The 19,884-nt window shown below is 47.2% G+C and overlaps 1 protein-coding gene across 3 annotated transcripts in view; it reads right to left on the minus strand.

Annotated features, from left to right (window-relative positions):
- Nucleotides 1-19,884, minus strand: part of SEPTIN11 (septin 11) — a 63,971-nt gene that overhangs the window by 34,803 nt on the left and 9,284 nt on the right. For 2 of the 3 annotated variants that reach the window (XM_065686754.1, XM_065686745.1), the window contains exon 1: nucleotides 18,920-19,046. The exons of the other annotated variant lie outside the window; for it this stretch is intronic. In XM_065686754.1, the coding sequence (XP_065542826.1) occupies nucleotides 18,920-18,946 (27 nt within the window). In that variant the 5' untranslated portion in view covers nucleotides 18,947-19,046. Of the gene's footprint in view, nucleotides 1-18,919; nucleotides 19,047-19,884 lie in introns of those variants that run through there. 3 annotated transcript variants of the gene reach the window in all.

Genomic DNA, 19,884 nt, shown 5'->3' on the forward strand with positions numbered 1-19,884 from the left:
CCACTCCTCCTGTTTCAAAAAACGGTGCATGATTTATTGCGATTTCCATGTCTTTGTCTTCCAAAGTGCCACTTGTGGCCAAAAGCAGCACATACATCCCTTTTAGCAGCTCCAGCCTTTTGCTCTCAGCAAGATGCAGCTGAGAGAGTTGGAAGACCCCTCACATCAGCCCTGAACAAAGTATTTCGGTGGGGACTTTTTTCCACCCCACCTCCTCTTTTCCAGCCCTTCTGGCTACACAGTCCCACACCATCACAGCCACTGATCTCATCCAGCAAGACAGCAGAGAGGAAAAAGGCAACAACAGCCATTTCCTTCTGTATTCCACTGTCATGCACTTAAAATAGCCCTGAAACAGCCGCATCACAGGCTGTTAAATAAGTGGATTTATACTCTGCTAGAAGTCCTTAGCTGGAGGCACAGCACAATATGGGACTGGGCACAGAGGAAGTGCGAGACTCCCAGTTACATTAACACAGAGGCCGTTTGCAAGGAGCTCTCTCGGACACTGATCCTCAGCACAGGGAAAAAAGAATTAACACAGACCCAGGAACAGAGTGTCTGACCCCGCTGCCAAGTTTTCTTCAAACCTTCCCCAAGCTTCCACCAACTCCAGTCCCGTTAGGGGTGTGAACACAACCAGAGCAAAACCAAGATTTTTAGAAAGGAAAACAGCCTAAAAGGCTTGCTTATAAAACTGTAACAAGGCAGCACTGTTCCAATACCTGAATCAAATTAAGGGCCACTCCAAACACTAAAAGCAGCAGTTTCCCTTGCAAGGCAGTGCAGGCAGAGAAGAGCAGGGCTGCCTTTGCAGTTCTTTAACCCCATGTTTTCTTTCCTAAACAAACAGAGCTGTACATTAAGGGCACGTTTTGTCAGCTCCTATGCAGCAAGCTCCAAAAAAAGTCCTCCATATTGTGCTCTGGATAATTAATTAGCCCTGAGACTTATTACCAGGATCTGCATTAATGCTTTGGCCTTATTGGCTGGCTCAGAGGCAGGTGGGGACACCATGGCACAGTGCTGCCCTGCACACAGACGGGCACAGCTTTGCACAGACCCATTTCCAAGCAGGGCACACAGAGGTGTGTATATAGAAGCATAAAGCTTCAGATAATTTATCTACTCGTTCTCTTGAGTCTGGACTAAAGAGTGCAGATTTATCACAGTAACTGCCTTCATATCAAAATCCTAAGACAATACTGATATACATACATGTACACACACACACCGAGTTTCTCAATGCCCTGGCACTACAGCAGTGACTATGAACAGGTCTTGCCTAAAAAAATAAAATGATCATCCAGCTATGTGATTTCACATGGTCAGTGCACCACCAACTTGCCTTGGGCTTGGAGTTACTGTTGGACCTGAACAATGCAGCCAAATGTACAACCATACCACGACTTTTAGGGTCTCAACCAGTGCTAGATACACACTAGAATTCCTCAGGGAAACTTCACTGGTTGAGCACTAGCAAGGGAGTGCCAATCTAGACTCAACTGGACTGAAAGAGCTGGCTCAGACCAGCCCTTCTTAAATCCATGTGACATACATATATGACTCTAAGGATATTAAATAAAGGGCCAGAGAAAACATTTCAGATTCAGACAAGTCCAGTGTTCCTACCCTCATCTGAGCGCAGTTCTGACAAAGTAATGCACACAACAACAACCATGCAGGAAAACCAAGCTTTTATTATGTTCAAGGCATGGTCAACTTAATTTTGAGCATTAAGTCAAAGCCTTTGCATCTGCTTAGAAAAGGAAAACAGACCATGCAGAGCCCCTAATGGTACACAAAGGTCTTCTAGAATGCCACAGGAGACATTCATCATTCATAAGGACAGGTCAGCAATCAAAGAATATTGAAAATTACAAATAACATTGCTTGCCTTAGCATGCAGCTTTCTGTCTTCAGCAGGAGCAAAAAAGGAATTAAGTTGAACTGAATCTGTGTGCAGAGGAAAAGGTGAAGGTTTACTGAATTATTTAGCTCTAAAAGATTAGTCCCTAGACTTCAAGCTCTCAACTGACTCAACAGCAAGTGCTCCCCACTTTCCTTCAGCATGTCTCTGTATTACTGCTTTTAACAGGGAAAGCCTAGATAAAAATTTTCATAAATAGGACAATGCTTCAAGGAGCAATTCCCCATTTTAGCTGGAGCACCTCCTTCCCTCCACATCATTAATTTCAAATTCCTGTGGCTGGCTTGAAAGACTGCTGTCTTTCCAAAAACGTTAATTGTCCAGAGTTCTTCCAGAGGAAAGCACATCAGATCTAGGTCCACAGCACAGTCATAACGCTGGTATCATTAGGAAGAGATGGGACTAGGAAGGCCACTCTCCACCAAGCTCGTGTTCTGCTGCACTGACAGACTGCTACAGAGACTTCACACTTCTGGACTCAATAGGCAGTGCAAGACAAAACGTTTTTCTTGCATGCAGCCAGCACACAGGAATGTTCCCACAGTCCCCTACACATCCATCACTTGAAGGGCCAGGATCACAAAGACTTTGATGACCACTGTAATCCTGGTGATGCTCCAAGCCATAAAGAATCCCTGGACAGGACACTGGCAATTGTGCAACATACATTAAAAAATGTTTGAACTCCATCAGCACACAAGAGGTAAGGTTAAATAAACATTTACAGCACCAAAAGAAAAGATTAACCCTGTAGTCTCAAGGAATCCAAGGATGAGCTTTACAGCTCCAGTTTTTGGGTTGTGGCAGAGATAAGTAAGATCTAAACCAGCTCCATAAACATTAAGAGCCCCACTCTGCCCCATACTATTTTCTGCCCTGAAATTTATGTTGATCCATTCCTCACCGTAGACTGAAAAGGGAAAAGGCTTTCCTTGCACTCCAGCTGCTCATGACTCACTACAAGTAACACAATGTGAAAGATGTTACAGAGCTGCTAGTCCCTACTACAACACAGGCCACTGAGGCCTCTTACACAGTACAGCCAAACTTCATTCTGCAGCTGAAGATGTCCCCTCTGAAATATGCCTTCAGCCTCCACTGCAAACAGACCAGCTAGGAAATCCAAATTGTATGACTCCTTTTTCACCTGGGCCAGAGGAGCTAGCTATGAAGTCACAGAGATGGCCCACCAAGCTTGCATCTCCAAGAGGGAAGTGAGAGACTTGAAATTTCATCTCCCATTGGAGTCAGCCTGGGCAGCCCCAGCTAGCAACAGAGAAAAACATGACTTTTTCTCCTTGTCCTCCCCAGAACATCAGACCTCCATGACTGCACACAGCAAAACATGGATGCCATCAACTTCATCTGCTAATTACCCCAGGAGGAACCTGTGTCAGCAAGCAAGTGAATGCAGCCCACATTAAAGTGGCTATCTACCACCCGGAACAAGCCAGCCAGAATGAGGCTTTGCAGACACTACAGCCAACGCAGAAAAAACCTTGTGCTGTCTTTCCCTGCCCTGTGCCAGGACACAGCAAGACAGCTCTGGGGGATCTTGATGGTTTTGTCAACCAGCATCAGCAAGAGACTCCTGCATCTGTGACTCTTCTCACCTCATGCTTCATTGGCTGCAGGTCACAGACAGGGATAAAAAGTAGCACATTGCTAGTGAGGCTGCCCCCCCCCGAAGGCACTAGGCAAGCAGAGGCTTCTTCATAGGAACATCTTCAGCTAATTCACAAAGCAGACCCAACAGCAACACTGCTCCCTCCTTCCCCCAGGCCCTCTGAGCACCCTTGCCTCCAACAGTGACCCAGGCAGACACCATCACCCTAAAACAAGAGCAGGGTTTTCCTACAGGAGGCAAGCCTGGGAACTTGGCACAGCAAGATCAATGACACCTAATATCAGGCTTGTCTGACAAGTTCCTTTTGCAAAGACCCATCTTCCAAAGACCTCTACTGCCAAGACAGAAATTCCTGGGGAATAAAATACAGTTTAATTGGTACAACTGGGGATGTACTATAAAGACAATGAGGCCACCCTACAACTCAGTGGATGTGGCAAGATCCAGAGCTGTTGGAGCACAGGTACATCCCCCTTCTCCCCTCCCTCACCCCAACACACACAGAACTTGCTTACCTCCTGGCTTGATTTTAGCTTGCAGCTCTGAGCCTCCAAAAGGCTGGGCAAGCTTTCCCACCAGACCCAGCCCAGATCATCACATCAGAAACTGCAATTCCTGCAGTCACCTCAGCTTTCAAAGGCAACTGAAACAACAAGCTGGGGGTAACCCAGGTCTGAACTTCTTAGCAAAACACAAGAGCACAGCCAGCTAGGCCCCTAAGCATGGGCAAGAGCCAAGCGATCATACAGTCATATGTAGTTCAAGAGCAGCTTCAAGGCTAGCACTTCCCCAGTCTCCCTGGAAATCCAGAGAGCAAGATGCTGCCTTTGCTGTGAGGTTAAGCTCCACACTGGAAATAAAATGGTTTGTACACAAATGCAAGCTAACAGAACCAACTTTTCACTGAAACCGATGCAACCTCCCCAACAACTACCCATTTTATACTGGGCACGAGACTACGGGAATATCTAAAGCCTGTAATAAAGGCCAATGTAAGGCTTAGTATGAAAAACTAAGTCACAGGTGATAACTGATAACAACAGAACGTGAGTGTGCAGTAAGGCTTTATAATCTGTCATGCAGACCAGGCAGCCAGACTGGAGAAACCCTTTCCTTGGCAACACAGCACTGGCAAACAGCAATTTCCCATCGTCAAGGATTTAAACCAGATTTATTAGTTTAACCCTAATAATGCAAATAAAGTCAGATGCAAAACTGGCTTATGCTGCTATTATGTGGAAAAACCTGCCCATGACCCCCTCTTCACAATTCCCTTTTTCCTCCTTCCTCATCCTCTGTAAGCAAAGTCAGCTCAGAGCTACCAGTTTCGTATTTTACAGCCTGCAATCTGCTTGTATGTATTCCCAGCTCGGCAGTGTTAGTGAATCCCCCCAGCAAGTTTTCAAGAAGCGTATCTAGATTGCAGGGGAGGAAACTCACTCTTTAAGAGATGAAACTAATCCCACATTCAGCCTCCCACAAGCACCAGTTTTGCATCAACAGCCATAAAGAGAAAAAGCACCACATTAAATTCCTGGGGCTGGGAAGGGGGAAATCTCTTCAAGACCGTCCAATATGGAAAGAAAAAACAATAAATAAACCCTCAAAGTCCCCCACTTCCCTTCATGAGAGGAGGTTCAGATGCTGCCAGGCCCTGAATCTTCAGCCAACTGTTCTGTTTTTATAAGCCTGGCTTTTCTTGGTGAACAATTCTAATTTTTACTCTAGAAAAAGCAACATACATACCCCAAAACAGCTCAATGGGAACAGCATCTAAATGCATAGCAGAAGGAAGTAAACAAGAGCAAAATATCTCTCTTTTGGCTGTTGCTAAGTTCTATTAACACTAATTATTATTTTCAATAACTACTAGAAAACAAACTCCTAAAGGAAAATACTATTTCTATAAACAATCTTACACCAGTGGCTCCATTCCAGACACTCATTAAATGCATCCTGTAACCATAAAATCCTATTCTTAAAAATAATTGTGAGACCTTGATCCAAAACCTACTGTCAGCTTTAGGGGGCCCAATGCTCCAGCCATAGGAGGTTTATTCCACCAGGAAAACACAAACACAAAAAAAAGGGGGGTGGGGGAGGGGGGTAGAGGGGAGGGAAAAGGGGGGGGGGGGGGGGGGTGGGAAGGGGCAAAAAAAACCCAAAACAACCTCAGGAAGCTTATTGCACATTAATGGGACATAAACCACAAAGGTTTCCCAGCATTAAGAGTTCCAGGGTACACTGGCAGGAAAGGAAGTGGCTCTGTCTTCTGTGGGCTTACTCTTGACTTTGCCCTCATGTTGGCAAGGGGAATCAGCCCTGCTGCACACGCCGAGAACTTTAGCAGGATCACCCATGCAGTAAGCTGATGACAGACTTTGCAGTCACGTATTTAACAGGACAGAAGAGCAAACTGATTTATAAACCCAGGGGGAAAGCAGACATATATTAACACCACCATACGCACTTAATCAAATCAATTCACTTAGAGATGATTAATAAACACAGCTACACTCTGCATGGTTTCCTGTGACTAATCTAAGACCCCTCTCATATAACACTCCATGTCCATAACTTGGCAAGCAGGTTCATCATCAAGGCTTGTAATCCTATGGGCCGTATCGGTGATTTATCATTTTCGAGGTGATTAAGAAAAAGGGGGTCCAGTAGCCTTTGGCCAGCACTCAGGAGCTATGACAGCAGGCATAGTTCTCATTTGGTAAATCCCTGAGCTCTGGACATCAGACAGAAGTCCCCTTAGAATCTATTACAAAATATAACATTAAATTTTATCGTTTGACCTGATCAAAGTATAGAGACATGCATCTGAAAGGGAAGGAAACTTACTGTCTAGTCACTGGATTTTCCCCCCCCACACCTACTACCATCAGTAAGGGAGTTTTGGGTCCCCCCCCCTCACAGTTCCAGAAACATCTTTCCTAGAGTTATTTTTTTAACTAAGCTGTCCATCCCAACACTGTCCCTGGCAGAGCCACATGTTCAGTGATCTCGTGGTCTACATCAAAGTTCCAGAACATCTGAAGATTACGCTGTATTTCAACCTGTCTGCTACGAAGACCAGCATTTGTACCAAGAGGCAGGAGGCAGTCATTTACACACATAGTAGGAGCAACACTCAGCCTGGAAATGGGAGGGAAGAAAAAGCAAGAGAAAGCCCTGTGCATTACAGCCAACATTCATTTAAAAATGAGTACATGGTTTATCAGAACATGAGGTCTTCAAACAGACATCAGTGAACTTGCATCTAGCTGGTGACTAAGCTCCTCAGGGGCAAGGCAGAGGTTCCTGATGTTCTCACTGTTCATCAGTGAGCTCTCACCCCCAGCACAGCCCCTGCAGAGCTCCAGCAGCCCCAGGAAACGATGGGCAGCACTCTGTACCAGCCATTCCCCTACAGCTGACAACCACAGGCTGAGCTACCAAGTGTCCAAGTGCCCCCTCTCAGGGAATAACACCCTGCCAGCCTGTGAGTCTTTGAGGAGTTTCTGCTTGGCAGTTTTCCATATTCAGCCTCCTGAAACAAACCTGACACAGGAGTTTCATCCTCGTGTCTGACAGCCATAGCTCCTCCATCCAGTAGCTCAGGCCATGAACTACAAAACGTTCCTGGGCTCTAACACCAGGAAAATAGCCCTGCAGAAGGCAACCACTCCAGCTGCCCAGATGCAAGCACTTCTCTGTGATATGCGTGCATCTGGAGGCACAAGGTGCAAAAACTCATCAGGTAACACAGATTAACTACATCAAGTCTCCTTCTGTAATCATTCTGAAAGGGACAAAGATCCTCACAGCTAAATGATGCACATGAACTTTTGCAGAGAGACAGACTCCGAGGGCTTGCAGAGGGGTAGCTATCATCTGAAGTGCTCCTCCGGCGCAACGATACACTTCCTTATTAGAACCAACAGGAGGGGAAAATGCCAGACTTAAGTGGTGTTTTCAGCCCTGCCACAGAGCAGTTGGGTGAGCAGAGAGCAAATAAACCACGAGTGAAAGGCAAGCACCAACACTACATGCTGTCAAATACTTCCTGTCCGCATACCAAGGCTCCCTTGTGAGCTGGACCTTTGGCTTCTGCAGTCTTCATGGCAGTTTAATTAAAAACAGGAGACTGAAAAGCTGGAAGCAGGCAGGGGAGTGCTGCAGGATTCACATCTGGCTCTCTACTTTGGTGCCAAGGCAAGGTTTCAATTTCTTCAGATGCAGAAAAGGCACCCAGCACCAAGCTCCCAGGCCAGATAAAAGGTCTGAAATGGTACCGAGCTGCCTTGGAGCTCCGAGATCAAGTGACCTGGCATTTGCCCAGAGTCCAAGTGCTTGAAACAAGGGACTTGTCTTCCCAAATGACAGAGATAATTGTAAAGGTTCCTTGGGAAAAGCTGGTAGCTGAAAACATCTCCCTGCATTGCTTCTACTTCTTGTTTTATACATGAAGACAACTCATATTTAATAAATTTCTGCTTACTTCAGAATATGCTGCCCATTGCTGCTCTGCAGAACATTTAGTCTTTAGGAACTAAGTGCAACACTTCCAAACATCACCCTGAGCTAATCCAGTGTTATTTTTCCTGCAGCAGGCCACTGCTCACAAGACTGTTGGCAGAGATTTGCAAATCAGTGGCATTGACTCACGTGCTCTCTGGAATGGCATTCTAAAATCTTAAGTTTTTCATACACAGGCTGCTACACCATCCGTCAGCCGTTGATGCAGCCCTGCTAAAAGGTTCAACTGAAGCCAGTATCCACATCCCCAGAGGAGATCATGTTGGTCACCACATTCTGCTTTCACTGTCCACCCTAGTCATGTTCACACGATAAAGGAAAGCAAAAGCTGTCAGATCCAGGTGTACTCTTAACTTCTGCCCTCCTGTCAAGACTTGTGCTGTAGCAAGCCATGCCACTCCTTGTAACAGACTGGAGGCAAATTAAACCCACACTTGCAATGTTAATCTGTGATACACCCCAAAAGGGAACAGAACAAATTCACTGGTGTACTTACTACCCACCTGAACAGTCCAGCTGCTCAGACTTCTCCCAGACAGTCCAGCTAAACACATACCTGGTAGAATTCAGAGTCTTGCAACCTCATGAGTACAGACAAGACATACTGCACTAGACTTTGTTGAAATACATAGCTCAAGGATAACTTTTGGAAGCAAACAATGGAACATTTTGCAAGGCTGTTTCTCTGAGTAACAGTAATGAGCAAGAGGATTTGCCCTTAGTTTGTGCCTGCTGCACTTACTTCCTGCTGTAGCTTTGTAGACTCATAACTCAGATTCCTCATCCTCTTTCTCCCCTAAGAGGTGTCACTCCAAAGAAGTGTGATCTAGTGCTCAAGTGCACCTCTCATCCTATCACGTAGTCAGGAGAGTGCAGAGGCAGCTCACAACAGGCTGCTCTCCCTTGCAGCAGACCACCAGGCAGCACACGGCCCCGTTAGCTAGGGTCTCACACAGTGCACAGACTGTCCACGCCAGATCCTATTCTCTAGGTTCAATCTCAATGGCTCCTTTTTCCTGGAAGACCAGGATCAGCAGCAGGGCACATCAGGCGTCCCTCTGTAAGCAAAGGACTGAACTGTTTAGCTTGGCCAACTACGCCAGCACATACAACATAACAGCTGAGCACAAGTCAAGCACAGAGCAAGAACAACTGACAGATGAGCAGGGTTCCTGCTGAAAGAGTGGACTCCACTGCTTCATCTCTCTGCTGCAGCAAGGCTGCAAAGACCTGACAGAGCAGGTAAATACTGTCACAGCTTCATGGGGCCAAACTGAAGGATTTGGGAAGACAAATGTACCCAAAGTCAGCCTGCTCCGAGCAAGTGTTTCCTGCAGAGGACTAGGCAAGATAAGTTCACATGAAGCAGCTCCCTGCTCCAACACGCTCTATGACTCCAACTGCTGCAGACCTGCCTAACCCAAAACTGGGGCACAATTCCCATATGCGGTGCACATTTTTGCCCTTGGCACGAGTTATTTAATGAGAAATACCAAAGCAAGTGATGTGCTGCTGCGTATTCCTTATTAGCACAGCAAAGGCTGGAGATGCAGCAGTCTCCACCTCCATATTGCTCAAGGTGGTAAGTAACACACAAAGCCACAAGCAGCACTGCATAGGTTGCTTACACCCCAGAGCAGCTGTGGTCTGATAGGCAAATAACTGGTCTGGGAACTTAAGCCTTCAAAGAGGAAGGATAATGCCCAACCTTGCTCCCTTGCTTCCTTCCTAACACGACTGTCCCGGAGAAAGAGCGGGGTTTGTACATGCAGCATTAAGGTTCTCACTGCACACACCACAGCAACAACACAGCACAAGAGCCTGGTCCTGGGTAGGCCAGTGTGTGTTGACCTCAGGGCAGTCAGAGCAGGCAGGAGAACAGCCCTTCTTTGGGTGCATGATGGTTTTACCTGCATCTCCTTGGACGCCCAGCCTCAAGAGCAGACTTGCACGATCTTTCTACTTTTATAGAAGCCAGGAGGATGGCACCAATCCAGCCACCTCCATCCTCTTTCCTACCATTCAGCACCACTGAACCCGAGACGCTGGGCCATGACCCTCCTCTGCAAGGTACTGCATCAGCCAGAAATACCAGGTCCCCTGTCCTGAACAGCTTTCCTTTGCCAAGACATTTCAGCACACACAGTTCAGAAAAATACCCATTCACCCCAGCTGGTGTGGATGAGGACAGCATCTGCATGCTCTTCTCCTGGGCCTCCCTACTGTATATTTTGCGCAGGGACCAACCACCTATTTCACATCGGAAATACCAACCAATTTTTTAGCCTGTGTGAACTTTATCCTTCCCTTCCCTGCATGTAAGCTGTATCACAGCTAGCCTGCCTGGATTTATTCCTCCAGCTTCCTGGCTCATCCCACTGGAAGAAATCATTAGGTTGCTCAGTTAGGCTATTAAAAAATACCACTTTCCTTAGGTTACATCAAAACCAAGTAATGCACATCCCATGGAAAAATGCTTTTCTGAGCCCCATTCCTGGTGAGGCCAAACCTGGGGGGGGAGGTAGCTGTGCTGGTAACAGACACGAGTCATGCATCAGACCACAACTTCACATCATGTTTTGTTTAAACAGCAAAACCAACACACCTCTGGCTTTCATGTTTAAATGGTTCTGGCCTACAACAAGGAAACTCACCATCTCTGAAGAATGCTCTGTGTGAAAAGTTGCCCCGAATTGCATTTACCTAAACCCAGAGAAACAAGGTCAGTGGAGTTATTCCCACCGCTCACTTTTAAACCCTTCTTTCTTATTGAAATTACTTTTTAATCCTTCCTGAAAAAAAAAAAATAACTCTCATATTACCCTATTTGAATAGTTATTTTCATGACAGTGTTTTTAATTAAAAGTGTTAGTCTGGTAAAGTTTCTGTGCCACAAGATCCCACTGGATTTGGTGCAATAGTGGTAGGTTTGTAAAGGTGACTGTTGCCGTGCTACTAATTCACTGATCACAGATCTGTACCTTAGAGAAGGAAGGGAGTTATCACCTGCTTTACATGTGGATGTGGAGGAAGCAAAAGCATTTGCCCAAGATCACCCAGCAAATCCGGAGCAGAAACACTTGTAGCATGCCAGCCACACAAGCCCTAATCCCAAGTGGCTCTTGTAATTAATGCTCTAATAATTAATAATTGCATAACTCCAAGTGCTGAATAGCAAAAGTGATTTCCAGCAAGATGAATATGCAGCTACCTGGAAACAAAAGCCAAGGTCCCCTGACAGTACTACTTTTTGGCAATTATACATCAGATGCCAAACTAAATGGTTCCAATTGCTCAGTGACCATCAGCAGTGCATCCCAGAAGGTAAGGCACTCCAAAATAACTTGTTTAGTTTCAGCTTTCAGCCCAGCTTCTTTGTAGCTCAGGGCACCCCCGAGGTGATACCACTGCCTCGCTGGAGAGCTGCCCCAGGCTGGAAGCAGACACTTACACACAGGTTCTCCCCAGTGAGAAGCAGCTCCCAGAACTGGTGTCACTTTCGACCTCCACGGGACACCAGAGACTTGTGCTGCAACCACTGAACCCCCAAGGAAAATAAAACAAAAATTAGGCCAAATGCTCCTGGAAAATGCCAGTTAATTTATACATAGCAGATTGCACTTGGATGTCATTTAATCTCAGCTTGCTGTTGTCAGATACCAGCTGAAATTCCCTGCTTTGCTTCGCTGCCATACTAAAGTGCCATGTATTCAATATTAATGAGACGGATGAAACAGAATGAGACTAGGTTGGTGCTTTCTGTGATAAAAGATACTTTGTGACAGGACAGCATTCATTTAGAAGAATTAAGGATTTTTCCTGGCTTGGAACTTACATGCAATACACAGAAAATGGAAAAAAAAAATTTTCAAATGTAATTAAAAATGTTGATTTTCTGATTCCATACACTAACAAAAGCATAATCATTGATTCATTGTTTCTTCTGTTAAAAACAGCAGCAAGGTGAGTTACCTGGCCACAACTAGGGAAAGCCGCTTAGACAAAACTGCTGGCATAGGATTTGAAAAATGACCTTTTCCCCCCCACACTGCATACACCCTCGCACTTACACGGGGCCAGAAAATTTCAGAGCACAGAACTGTGGCCGACCAAGAAACAAGAGGCACAATGAGACGACCTTCTATAGCTCAATCAGATCAAACAGATTCAGGGGACGAAAAGCAGCAGCCAAAGATGCGGTGGTGAAGTGGTATGACTTAGCACCAGAGCAAGTCACCAGACTATTTAGTAAAATCCCTGCTCCTACTGGGGTCCTGACACAAAGATTTGGCGAGTGCATATGTTCAGCCCCAGATGGCTGTGTTAAACCTTATAATCACTGAAAGCATTTGCAGCTAGAAATATACCTGCTCACAGTATGACAACCTAATCTTTTAGCTGTGAAAACAGAATAAATGTGAACTGTTTCCACTTAATTCTGAAGCTTCTCAAAATATCAGTCTTAACATCTCAAACTAGGAACAAAACCAGAGACTATTGAAGTATCATTAGCCATGCTGTTTCTAAGTTCATTCTGCAGATATCTGAGAAACTTAATTTTACCAATTAAAACAGAAAAAGGTAAAAGAAAAAAAAGCAAAATCTTTCATCATATGAAGAAGCAAAAAAGGGAAAATCCAACTATACTTATGCACAGCCTCTTTACTGACAACCCTGTACATTTCCTATGCACATCTGGAGGATGTAGGGTAATCCATGTTATTGCAGAGAGATGCCAAGAACGAGTGTCAATGATAACCAGACACCTTCACCTTTCCAGGCTGCAAATTTCTTCTTTCCAAGCTTGGCTGTTGCCTGCCAAATTTTGTCCTGGAAAAACAGAGCCAGGACCATCAGCCCGCTATCCTTCATTCATCTGGAAGCTGCCAAGAGCTCCTAGGCTGACTCAGGCTGGAGGAGGTGGGTTTTCAAAGGGACTGAAAGGAGAAGATTTCTGTGCTTTAAAAGGCAAAGATTTGGCTGTGGTTACAAGTGGGAACCTCTCTCTGAAAGAGTAAGTGCAGGCTTCTAATTTCATCTCTACTGCAGTTCGTGCTCTTGTGCTTCCCTGCGAGCCAGTCACTGTGCTGCCCTGCGGAAGAGGGAAAGACAAGCTCATGCTGTCTCCAAGCAAGCCGTCTACCAAACTCGCTCCTCTTCCCACCTTCATTTTCTTCACAGATAAAAACAGCAGCTGCCACCACCAGACTGTCAGAAACTTAACTCAAGCCATGTTAATGTGCTTAAGCAAAGCACTTTGCACACTTGGTGCTTACAACACATCCCACCAATAGATTCTGTTGGGTCTCATACAGCACACTGTACTTAGCACCCAGTTATTCCCCCAGCGAAACAGACTTCGCTCAACACGTTCAGATCCACAAACAGCCTGAAAGTCCTGCAAATCATGTACAAATATCCCCTCCAGGATTCAGAACACTGTTTCTCCCCTTCCGCTCCCATCATGCGAGAGAAATTATACTATTTCTGAATTAGACACAAGATACATGCAGATTTGCAGAAACAATTCATATTAGAACTACTGCTGTGCACAGCAATCAGTTCTCAGGAGCCACTGGCAAAGCAGGCAACATGTGGCAAACCCAAAATGTTTCTAAAACAAGTCTTCCTCTATTAGCTTCTGCCAAGTATTCACAACCAGATCTGGTAAAGAAATAAACCGCAACTACAGTTGTTCTTCAATAATGTATTTCCAGCAGCTAGATCCCGTCAGAAAATAAATCTGGGATGCAGAAACAGTAACAGAAAATCCAATTAGATAATAGAAAGATCTAAAGAAGCTGTAAGCTGAGATGAAAAACAACAACAAAAACCCCAGCACAACTAAGAACCACCCCCAAAACCAGCAGTAGTCTGCTCTTTGCCATCACCTTATGTGGGATGCTACTAAAGAAAACAAAAAGCCTAAGCCTGCAAGAAAAAGATTCAGCTCCTCCATATTTTCAGCAACTTCAAAGGCTCTAATTACAAATTCAGATCCTAAGGCCACTTTCCTAAACACTGGCACAGTCTGGATTTTAAAATAAGGAGTCCTAAAGATAGCTCAAGATACATGAAATGCAGAGCTCAGCAAGATAATTGTACTATTAGTGAAATGCCAATAATATCCTTTGGACTGCATTTCATCCAACAGTGGGTATCACTTATGCTGGACAAGCAGAGAGCGCAGTCACAGGGAGAAAGCTTGCAGAAGGGCTGAGCATTGCTAATGCAAAACCACAGGGAGCTCTTCCTCCTTCCCATGGCTCTTCCTTGTCTGCCTCATCAAGGCCAAGCAGGCCTTGCCTACACCCACAGCAACCATACCTGCCCAAGCCGCAAATGAGAACAGCTCTGGCATCTAAAGCAGCACCATGGTGTAGAGCAGGGGGAAAGACATCCACATGTAATGAAGTAGCCAAGAAAGATCATTTCTTATTCCCACCTTACTGAAAGCATCACATTGTGGCACACAAACCAACACTTACAGGGAAAAAGAAGAACATTTTAGGCAAATTTTTGTTACTGTTGCTCTTAGATAAGACAGCAAGATGCTGAACTTGGTTTTCTGTCTCCAATCTCAAGCATTCTTCACCAGTGCTAATGCCCAGTGCCAACAGCCCCGTGGTGTTTGTCTGAACCATTATTACGCATCACTTATTACAGTAGGCTGGAGAGCTGCTCATGGAGCTGGAAGCGAAGGCAGCTAGATAGTGTGCCTAAAAAAAGCTTGAAGCACTACTGTGGGGCTTTTGTTTCTTTTCGCATCACCTGGCTGCACCTAACTGTTCTAAGCTGAAACAGCTCCAGTAGCTTCTCCAGTAAGAGCCACTTATACAGCTTATAGGACTGAAGCCTGGAGCTAAACCAAGCCAACAAAGAGGATGGACAAGGCAGAAGCACTTGCCAAGCCAACAGAAGACCCTGTCCCCTTGGCACCTCTCCTGCAGAGCAAGGCATAAGCTACGGAGCAGCATCGTGCCCATGCTCTCACCGATACCTCGAGAGGGAGAGGCTCACCAAGGGCACAACAGAAGCTACAACACTCAAATGGCTCCGGAGCAGGCAGCCAGCCAGCAAAGCCATCTCTCTCAGGGGCTGCAGGGGTGGGAGTGGGACATATTAAACATGCCTCAGCTCTGAATAAATATTTTACTTCTCAGATTCATGCTGCTTGCTTAATCAATCCCCACCATTGTTTCAGAGGCCCCACGCACACACTGAAATCAATCCCCCATGATTCCATCCACACAAAATAAGGATTTTCTGAGTATCGCCATCAGATCCTGTCTCAGCTCAGCTCACTTCATGCTGGAAAAGCTAGAGGCTCCAAGACTGTGGCGGGCTGGACACATAACCTGCCCCACAACCGAGGGTGTGCTGAAAACAAGGCAAGAAGGCAGGTTCCCACCATTGTTAACATCAACAGGAGCAACAAGAACTGCCTGAAAGAATTTCCTACTGCAAACAAGGCACTGAGGTGAACAAAGGAAATTCAGAGTTCACAAACTAAAACCTGGGTGTGCACCACCCAGGCCTGCTTCCCTGGTGCAGGCAGCTGAGCCAGGCCAGGTCCTAAAAGCCACACTTGGCAGGTGAAAGCAGGCAAGGAAGCCAAACCCCATGCCCCTGGCCATCTCAGCAGCCCCAGCAGGGCCACACAAGCCCACAGAATCACCACATCCGTTGGGAGGAGAGTCCGCAGCCCCACAATGCTCCCTGGAGGATACCAGGCAGCAGGGCCAGCTCAGCCTTGCAGTTAACTTGGAAACGGACAAGCTGAAAAGTAGCCAAGGCACTGCTGACCTGTCAGCAGACAGAGACAAGGAGTTACCCCTTTCTTGGTGCTCATCTCATTGTCTAAACACAGCAGCCATGGTGGCTGTGCTCCAAAGGCTCTGCCCCACAGCTCCTGCTGACCCTAGCATCTCTGCCACTCAGAGAAAGACAATGCACGTGAAGCCTTCAGCTCCATGAGCCCCGCTCTACCTTCTCGCCTCCCTCTTTCATCCCCTCCACTCCATGGAAACTGACAGTTTCTCATTATCAAGTGTGTTTAAAACAGATGGAAGAATACATTGTGCTGTTTTAATTTCTCAGATACCATTTTCTATGTTCCCCATGTAAAATTTGTATTCCAGCTTCATTCTCCATCAATTTTTGTTTGACTTGGAGGGGAGAACAAATTTGTATATACATATGAGTAAACATTAGTTTTGCTCCTTTAGCTAGGCCAAGCTATGATTCTGTAAGCACTTAGGATAAACAAATGAAGAGAATGGCAGGGAGGACAGAGCCCTCTTCCATGCTTCAAACTACTGAGAAACCACCCAGCACTGGTGAAGAAGCTGGGAATTAACCCAGGAGAAGGATGGGAGTCTACTGCCCAGCACATCTCAACATTTTGCAGAGTGCAAGTGGCTTATCTCACACTGAGCCCATATGCATCCTTCCACCCTGACGTATGTTTAAGCATATGCACGGCTTTTATCAGCTGAGAGGTCCCATGGCAGCTCCCAGCACCAATCATGCCAAAACTCTGCTTATGTATGCCTTTACATTTGCATACCGAGATCCATTTCCATTAAGGCAAATGAAATTACAGGCAGTGCAGTACACATCTGCTTTCACATCTGTGGGATCAGGGCCCTCAAATGAAAGCTGCCCATCCCACCAAAACACGCCCTGCTCGCCTGCAATTAAACACAGGCACTTCAGAGCAGTTCACTCAGGTTATTTTTTATGCATGCTTTTACAATTAACATAATGTCATATCCTGCCAGGACATAAGAGGTTGTGACTCAGGAATGTGATCACTGATTTCAGTCAAACTGACTTGCTTTTCGTTTCACTCCTTCTCTTTTCTTTCCCCCTTCCTTTAATTCTACCCTCCAACAAGACACATACCACTAAGGGCCCTTATAAAAATATGATTATTATGTTGAAAGGCCAACATTCATCAGCCTTACTTTAACATATAATTAACTATTTCTTCGAACTCCCTACCACCCCCCAGCAACAACAGCAGTATGCAAAGCAGTAGCAGAGAGGATTAGATAAGAAGCTGTCTGAGACAAAATACCCCCAACATCTACCAAACACCAGCCCACTGTCCTTTCTTCTCTTATCACCCCAAGACAACCCTCTTCTCCAAAAGCAGCAATTTGATTCTGGAGGATGAACCCCTGACCACCAGCTGCTTGGGAGGAAGCTGAGTGCCCTCATCCTTCCCTCTCCCACACACATGTGGTTCTCACACCAGAGGATGCTTTATTCTGTAGTCAGTCTCGCTGGACTGGGCTCAGTGGCACTCAAATACGAATTTCATTTAACTGGTGTGAAACCCTCTGCAGATGCTGTTTGGAGATCGCTTGTGAACTTCAATTAACCAAAACTGTGAGAAGCTGAGTTTAATATAATGACAGAAAAACAAAGCAAAAGACATACTCAAGAACAAACATCAACCATGTCTTGCAGTAAGGCATGTTCCTAAGCCTATTCGTGTTGCAAGGCTGCTGCTCCACACAAAGCAAAACGGCTCTGCTTGGCAATACCCTTCAGCTTGCCGTAAAAACCAGCTCAAGTAACAATTTCAATGCATCTTCTTACACCGAAAGACAAACTTCTATTTCCAAGCATGCTTCAGACTTTAAGATCAAGGACACATTTCAAAAGAAGCTTCACAAACAGCTGGAATACTTCATAGGTATTCTGTTAACAAACATCAGCTCCTTTTATGCTTAGTAGCATTACTTCCCACCTCCAGTAACACCACGAACCCTATCTTCACACATTTGCCTCTGCCACATCAGAAGATCCACACAGCCCCGCAGATCCATAAGTGTATAATAAAAGCTGAGAGAAACTATCTATCTCACCCTCGTCACATCTTGAACACAGACCATGTGTTTATTACAAGAAGGAGCCACATTCAAGTCCTCTGCTCACGGGCAACATCTGTTTCACTCCCGAGCACTGAAAAAGTTACCGGGAAATCGGTCAAGCCTCTCTCCCTCCCCCGGCCGACGATGCACAAAAGTGCATTCAGTCTGGTCACGGCTCAGTTTCATTCACGTTTCTGCAAGCTGGATGCAAGGCAGATTTTTTTATTTTCTTCCCCTTCCCGGGAACAGCATCTGTTAGTTTCTGTGGATCTGGCGGGATGGGGTTGGGTTTTCCCCCCCTTCCTTTACAGGGGAAATCTTCTTTCTCAACACGGATGTAAAAACCTCCCGGACACCACATCCCCAGGAACGCGGTCACGCTGGAAGATGCGGAGCACGCGTGTGCCTCCGAAGAACTCCCACGCCGGGATCTGCACCACTGTTCCCGACGCAGCCGAGCCTCTGAAGCCTCTTCCCGGGGGCTGCTGCCCACCGCGTACGAGGCACAGCCCTCCCCACTCCCCAGCGTTCCCTTCATGGGAGTCGGCAGAGCAGAAACACCCGCGGCCAGCCACCGAACGCGGCCCCAGCCCCGACGGGAGCAGCCCGGGGACCACCGCGGTGCCTCCCCGCCGCTTCAAGCGGAGGGCTTCGGGGGGAGCTGCCCTCCGCCGGGCCCGGCCCCGCTGCAACAAAGACCCGCGGCCACAAACCGGGGAGAAAAAGTTTTGCGCGACCCCGCCGGGCCCTGGGAAAGGGGCACCGGCGGCGGCACCTCCGGCCTCGCACCCCGCGACCCTCCGCACTGCGCCCCGGGCACCGCACCCTGCCGTCCCCGGCGCCGCACGCCGCCGCGCTGGGGCAATGCCCGCCGGCCTCGCACCGCACCGCACCGCACCGCGCCGCGCCGCCTGTCCGTCCTCCCGGCCCGCTGCCCGCCGCAGCACCCACCGCCGGTCTCCCCACGGCCACGGCCATCGCGGTGCGGTGTGCTGCGCTCCCGGCCCGCCGCCGCTCTGCGCTGACTGTTAGGACTGCAACATGGCCACCCGGCAGGGAGGGCCCATGCGCAATGCAAAGGGGCCGGGCGGCGAGGCGGGATCCCCCCGGCCCTCCCCTGGGGATGCCGGCACCGCCCCGGCCGGCTGCGGACCCGCGGCCGGCCGGCGTGTCCCGAAAGCCGACTGGAGCCCCAGAGGGCCCCGACAAGGGTGCTCCCGATCCGCTGCAGCAATGACAATGAATCCCTCCCTCGGCCGCGCTGCTCGCCCCCAGCCCGGCTGACCTGCGGGGAAACTCGGCCCCCCTCCACCCGCTGCGCCCCAGCCCCACCGCTTGTACCGTCTCCTCCACCCGAAAGTGCCACACTGTCCAACACCGTCAGCCCCACAGCAGTGAGGGTACAGCTGACAATAGAGAGCATCTGCTCCAGGGACCCTACCAAAGGGATGGCCAGGAGGTCCTGCTCCTACTAGTTTAGTTAAAAAGGAGGATGGGGATTCAGTGAAGAGCTATTTATAACAGGGGCTCAGACAGGAGATACCCCAGCTGGGGCTGTTTGCCAACAGGAACCCCTAAAGCCCTCTTAATAACAACACAGAAGGCAAAACAGGCACCTCATTTCTCTCATTTCTCTGAGCTCTCTCCTGCTGCCAAACACACCCATGCTTTGCTTTTAAACAAACTGTGTACACCAAACTGTAGTCACAGCAGCTAGGTGCTTTCCTCCTCCAGTTAGTGATTTCCAGGGGTGAAGCTCCTTTCCAAGGGTGAAGCATAGCCAGCTCCATGCCACTCCAACTGACATTCTTCATAAATATATATAAATGCTTAATATCTTGATGTTAAGCATGGTAACATACCTCTTTACCTGCAAATGTGGGAGTCTTAGGGCTAAATTCAACACATCTGCTCAA

This window comes from Lathamus discolor, chromosome 1, assembly GCF_037157495.1.
Source record: "Lathamus discolor isolate bLatDis1 chromosome 1, bLatDis1.hap1, whole genome shotgun sequence".
In the NCBI taxonomy this organism is placed as follows: Eukaryota; Metazoa; Chordata; class Aves; order Psittaciformes; family Psittacidae; genus Lathamus; species Lathamus discolor.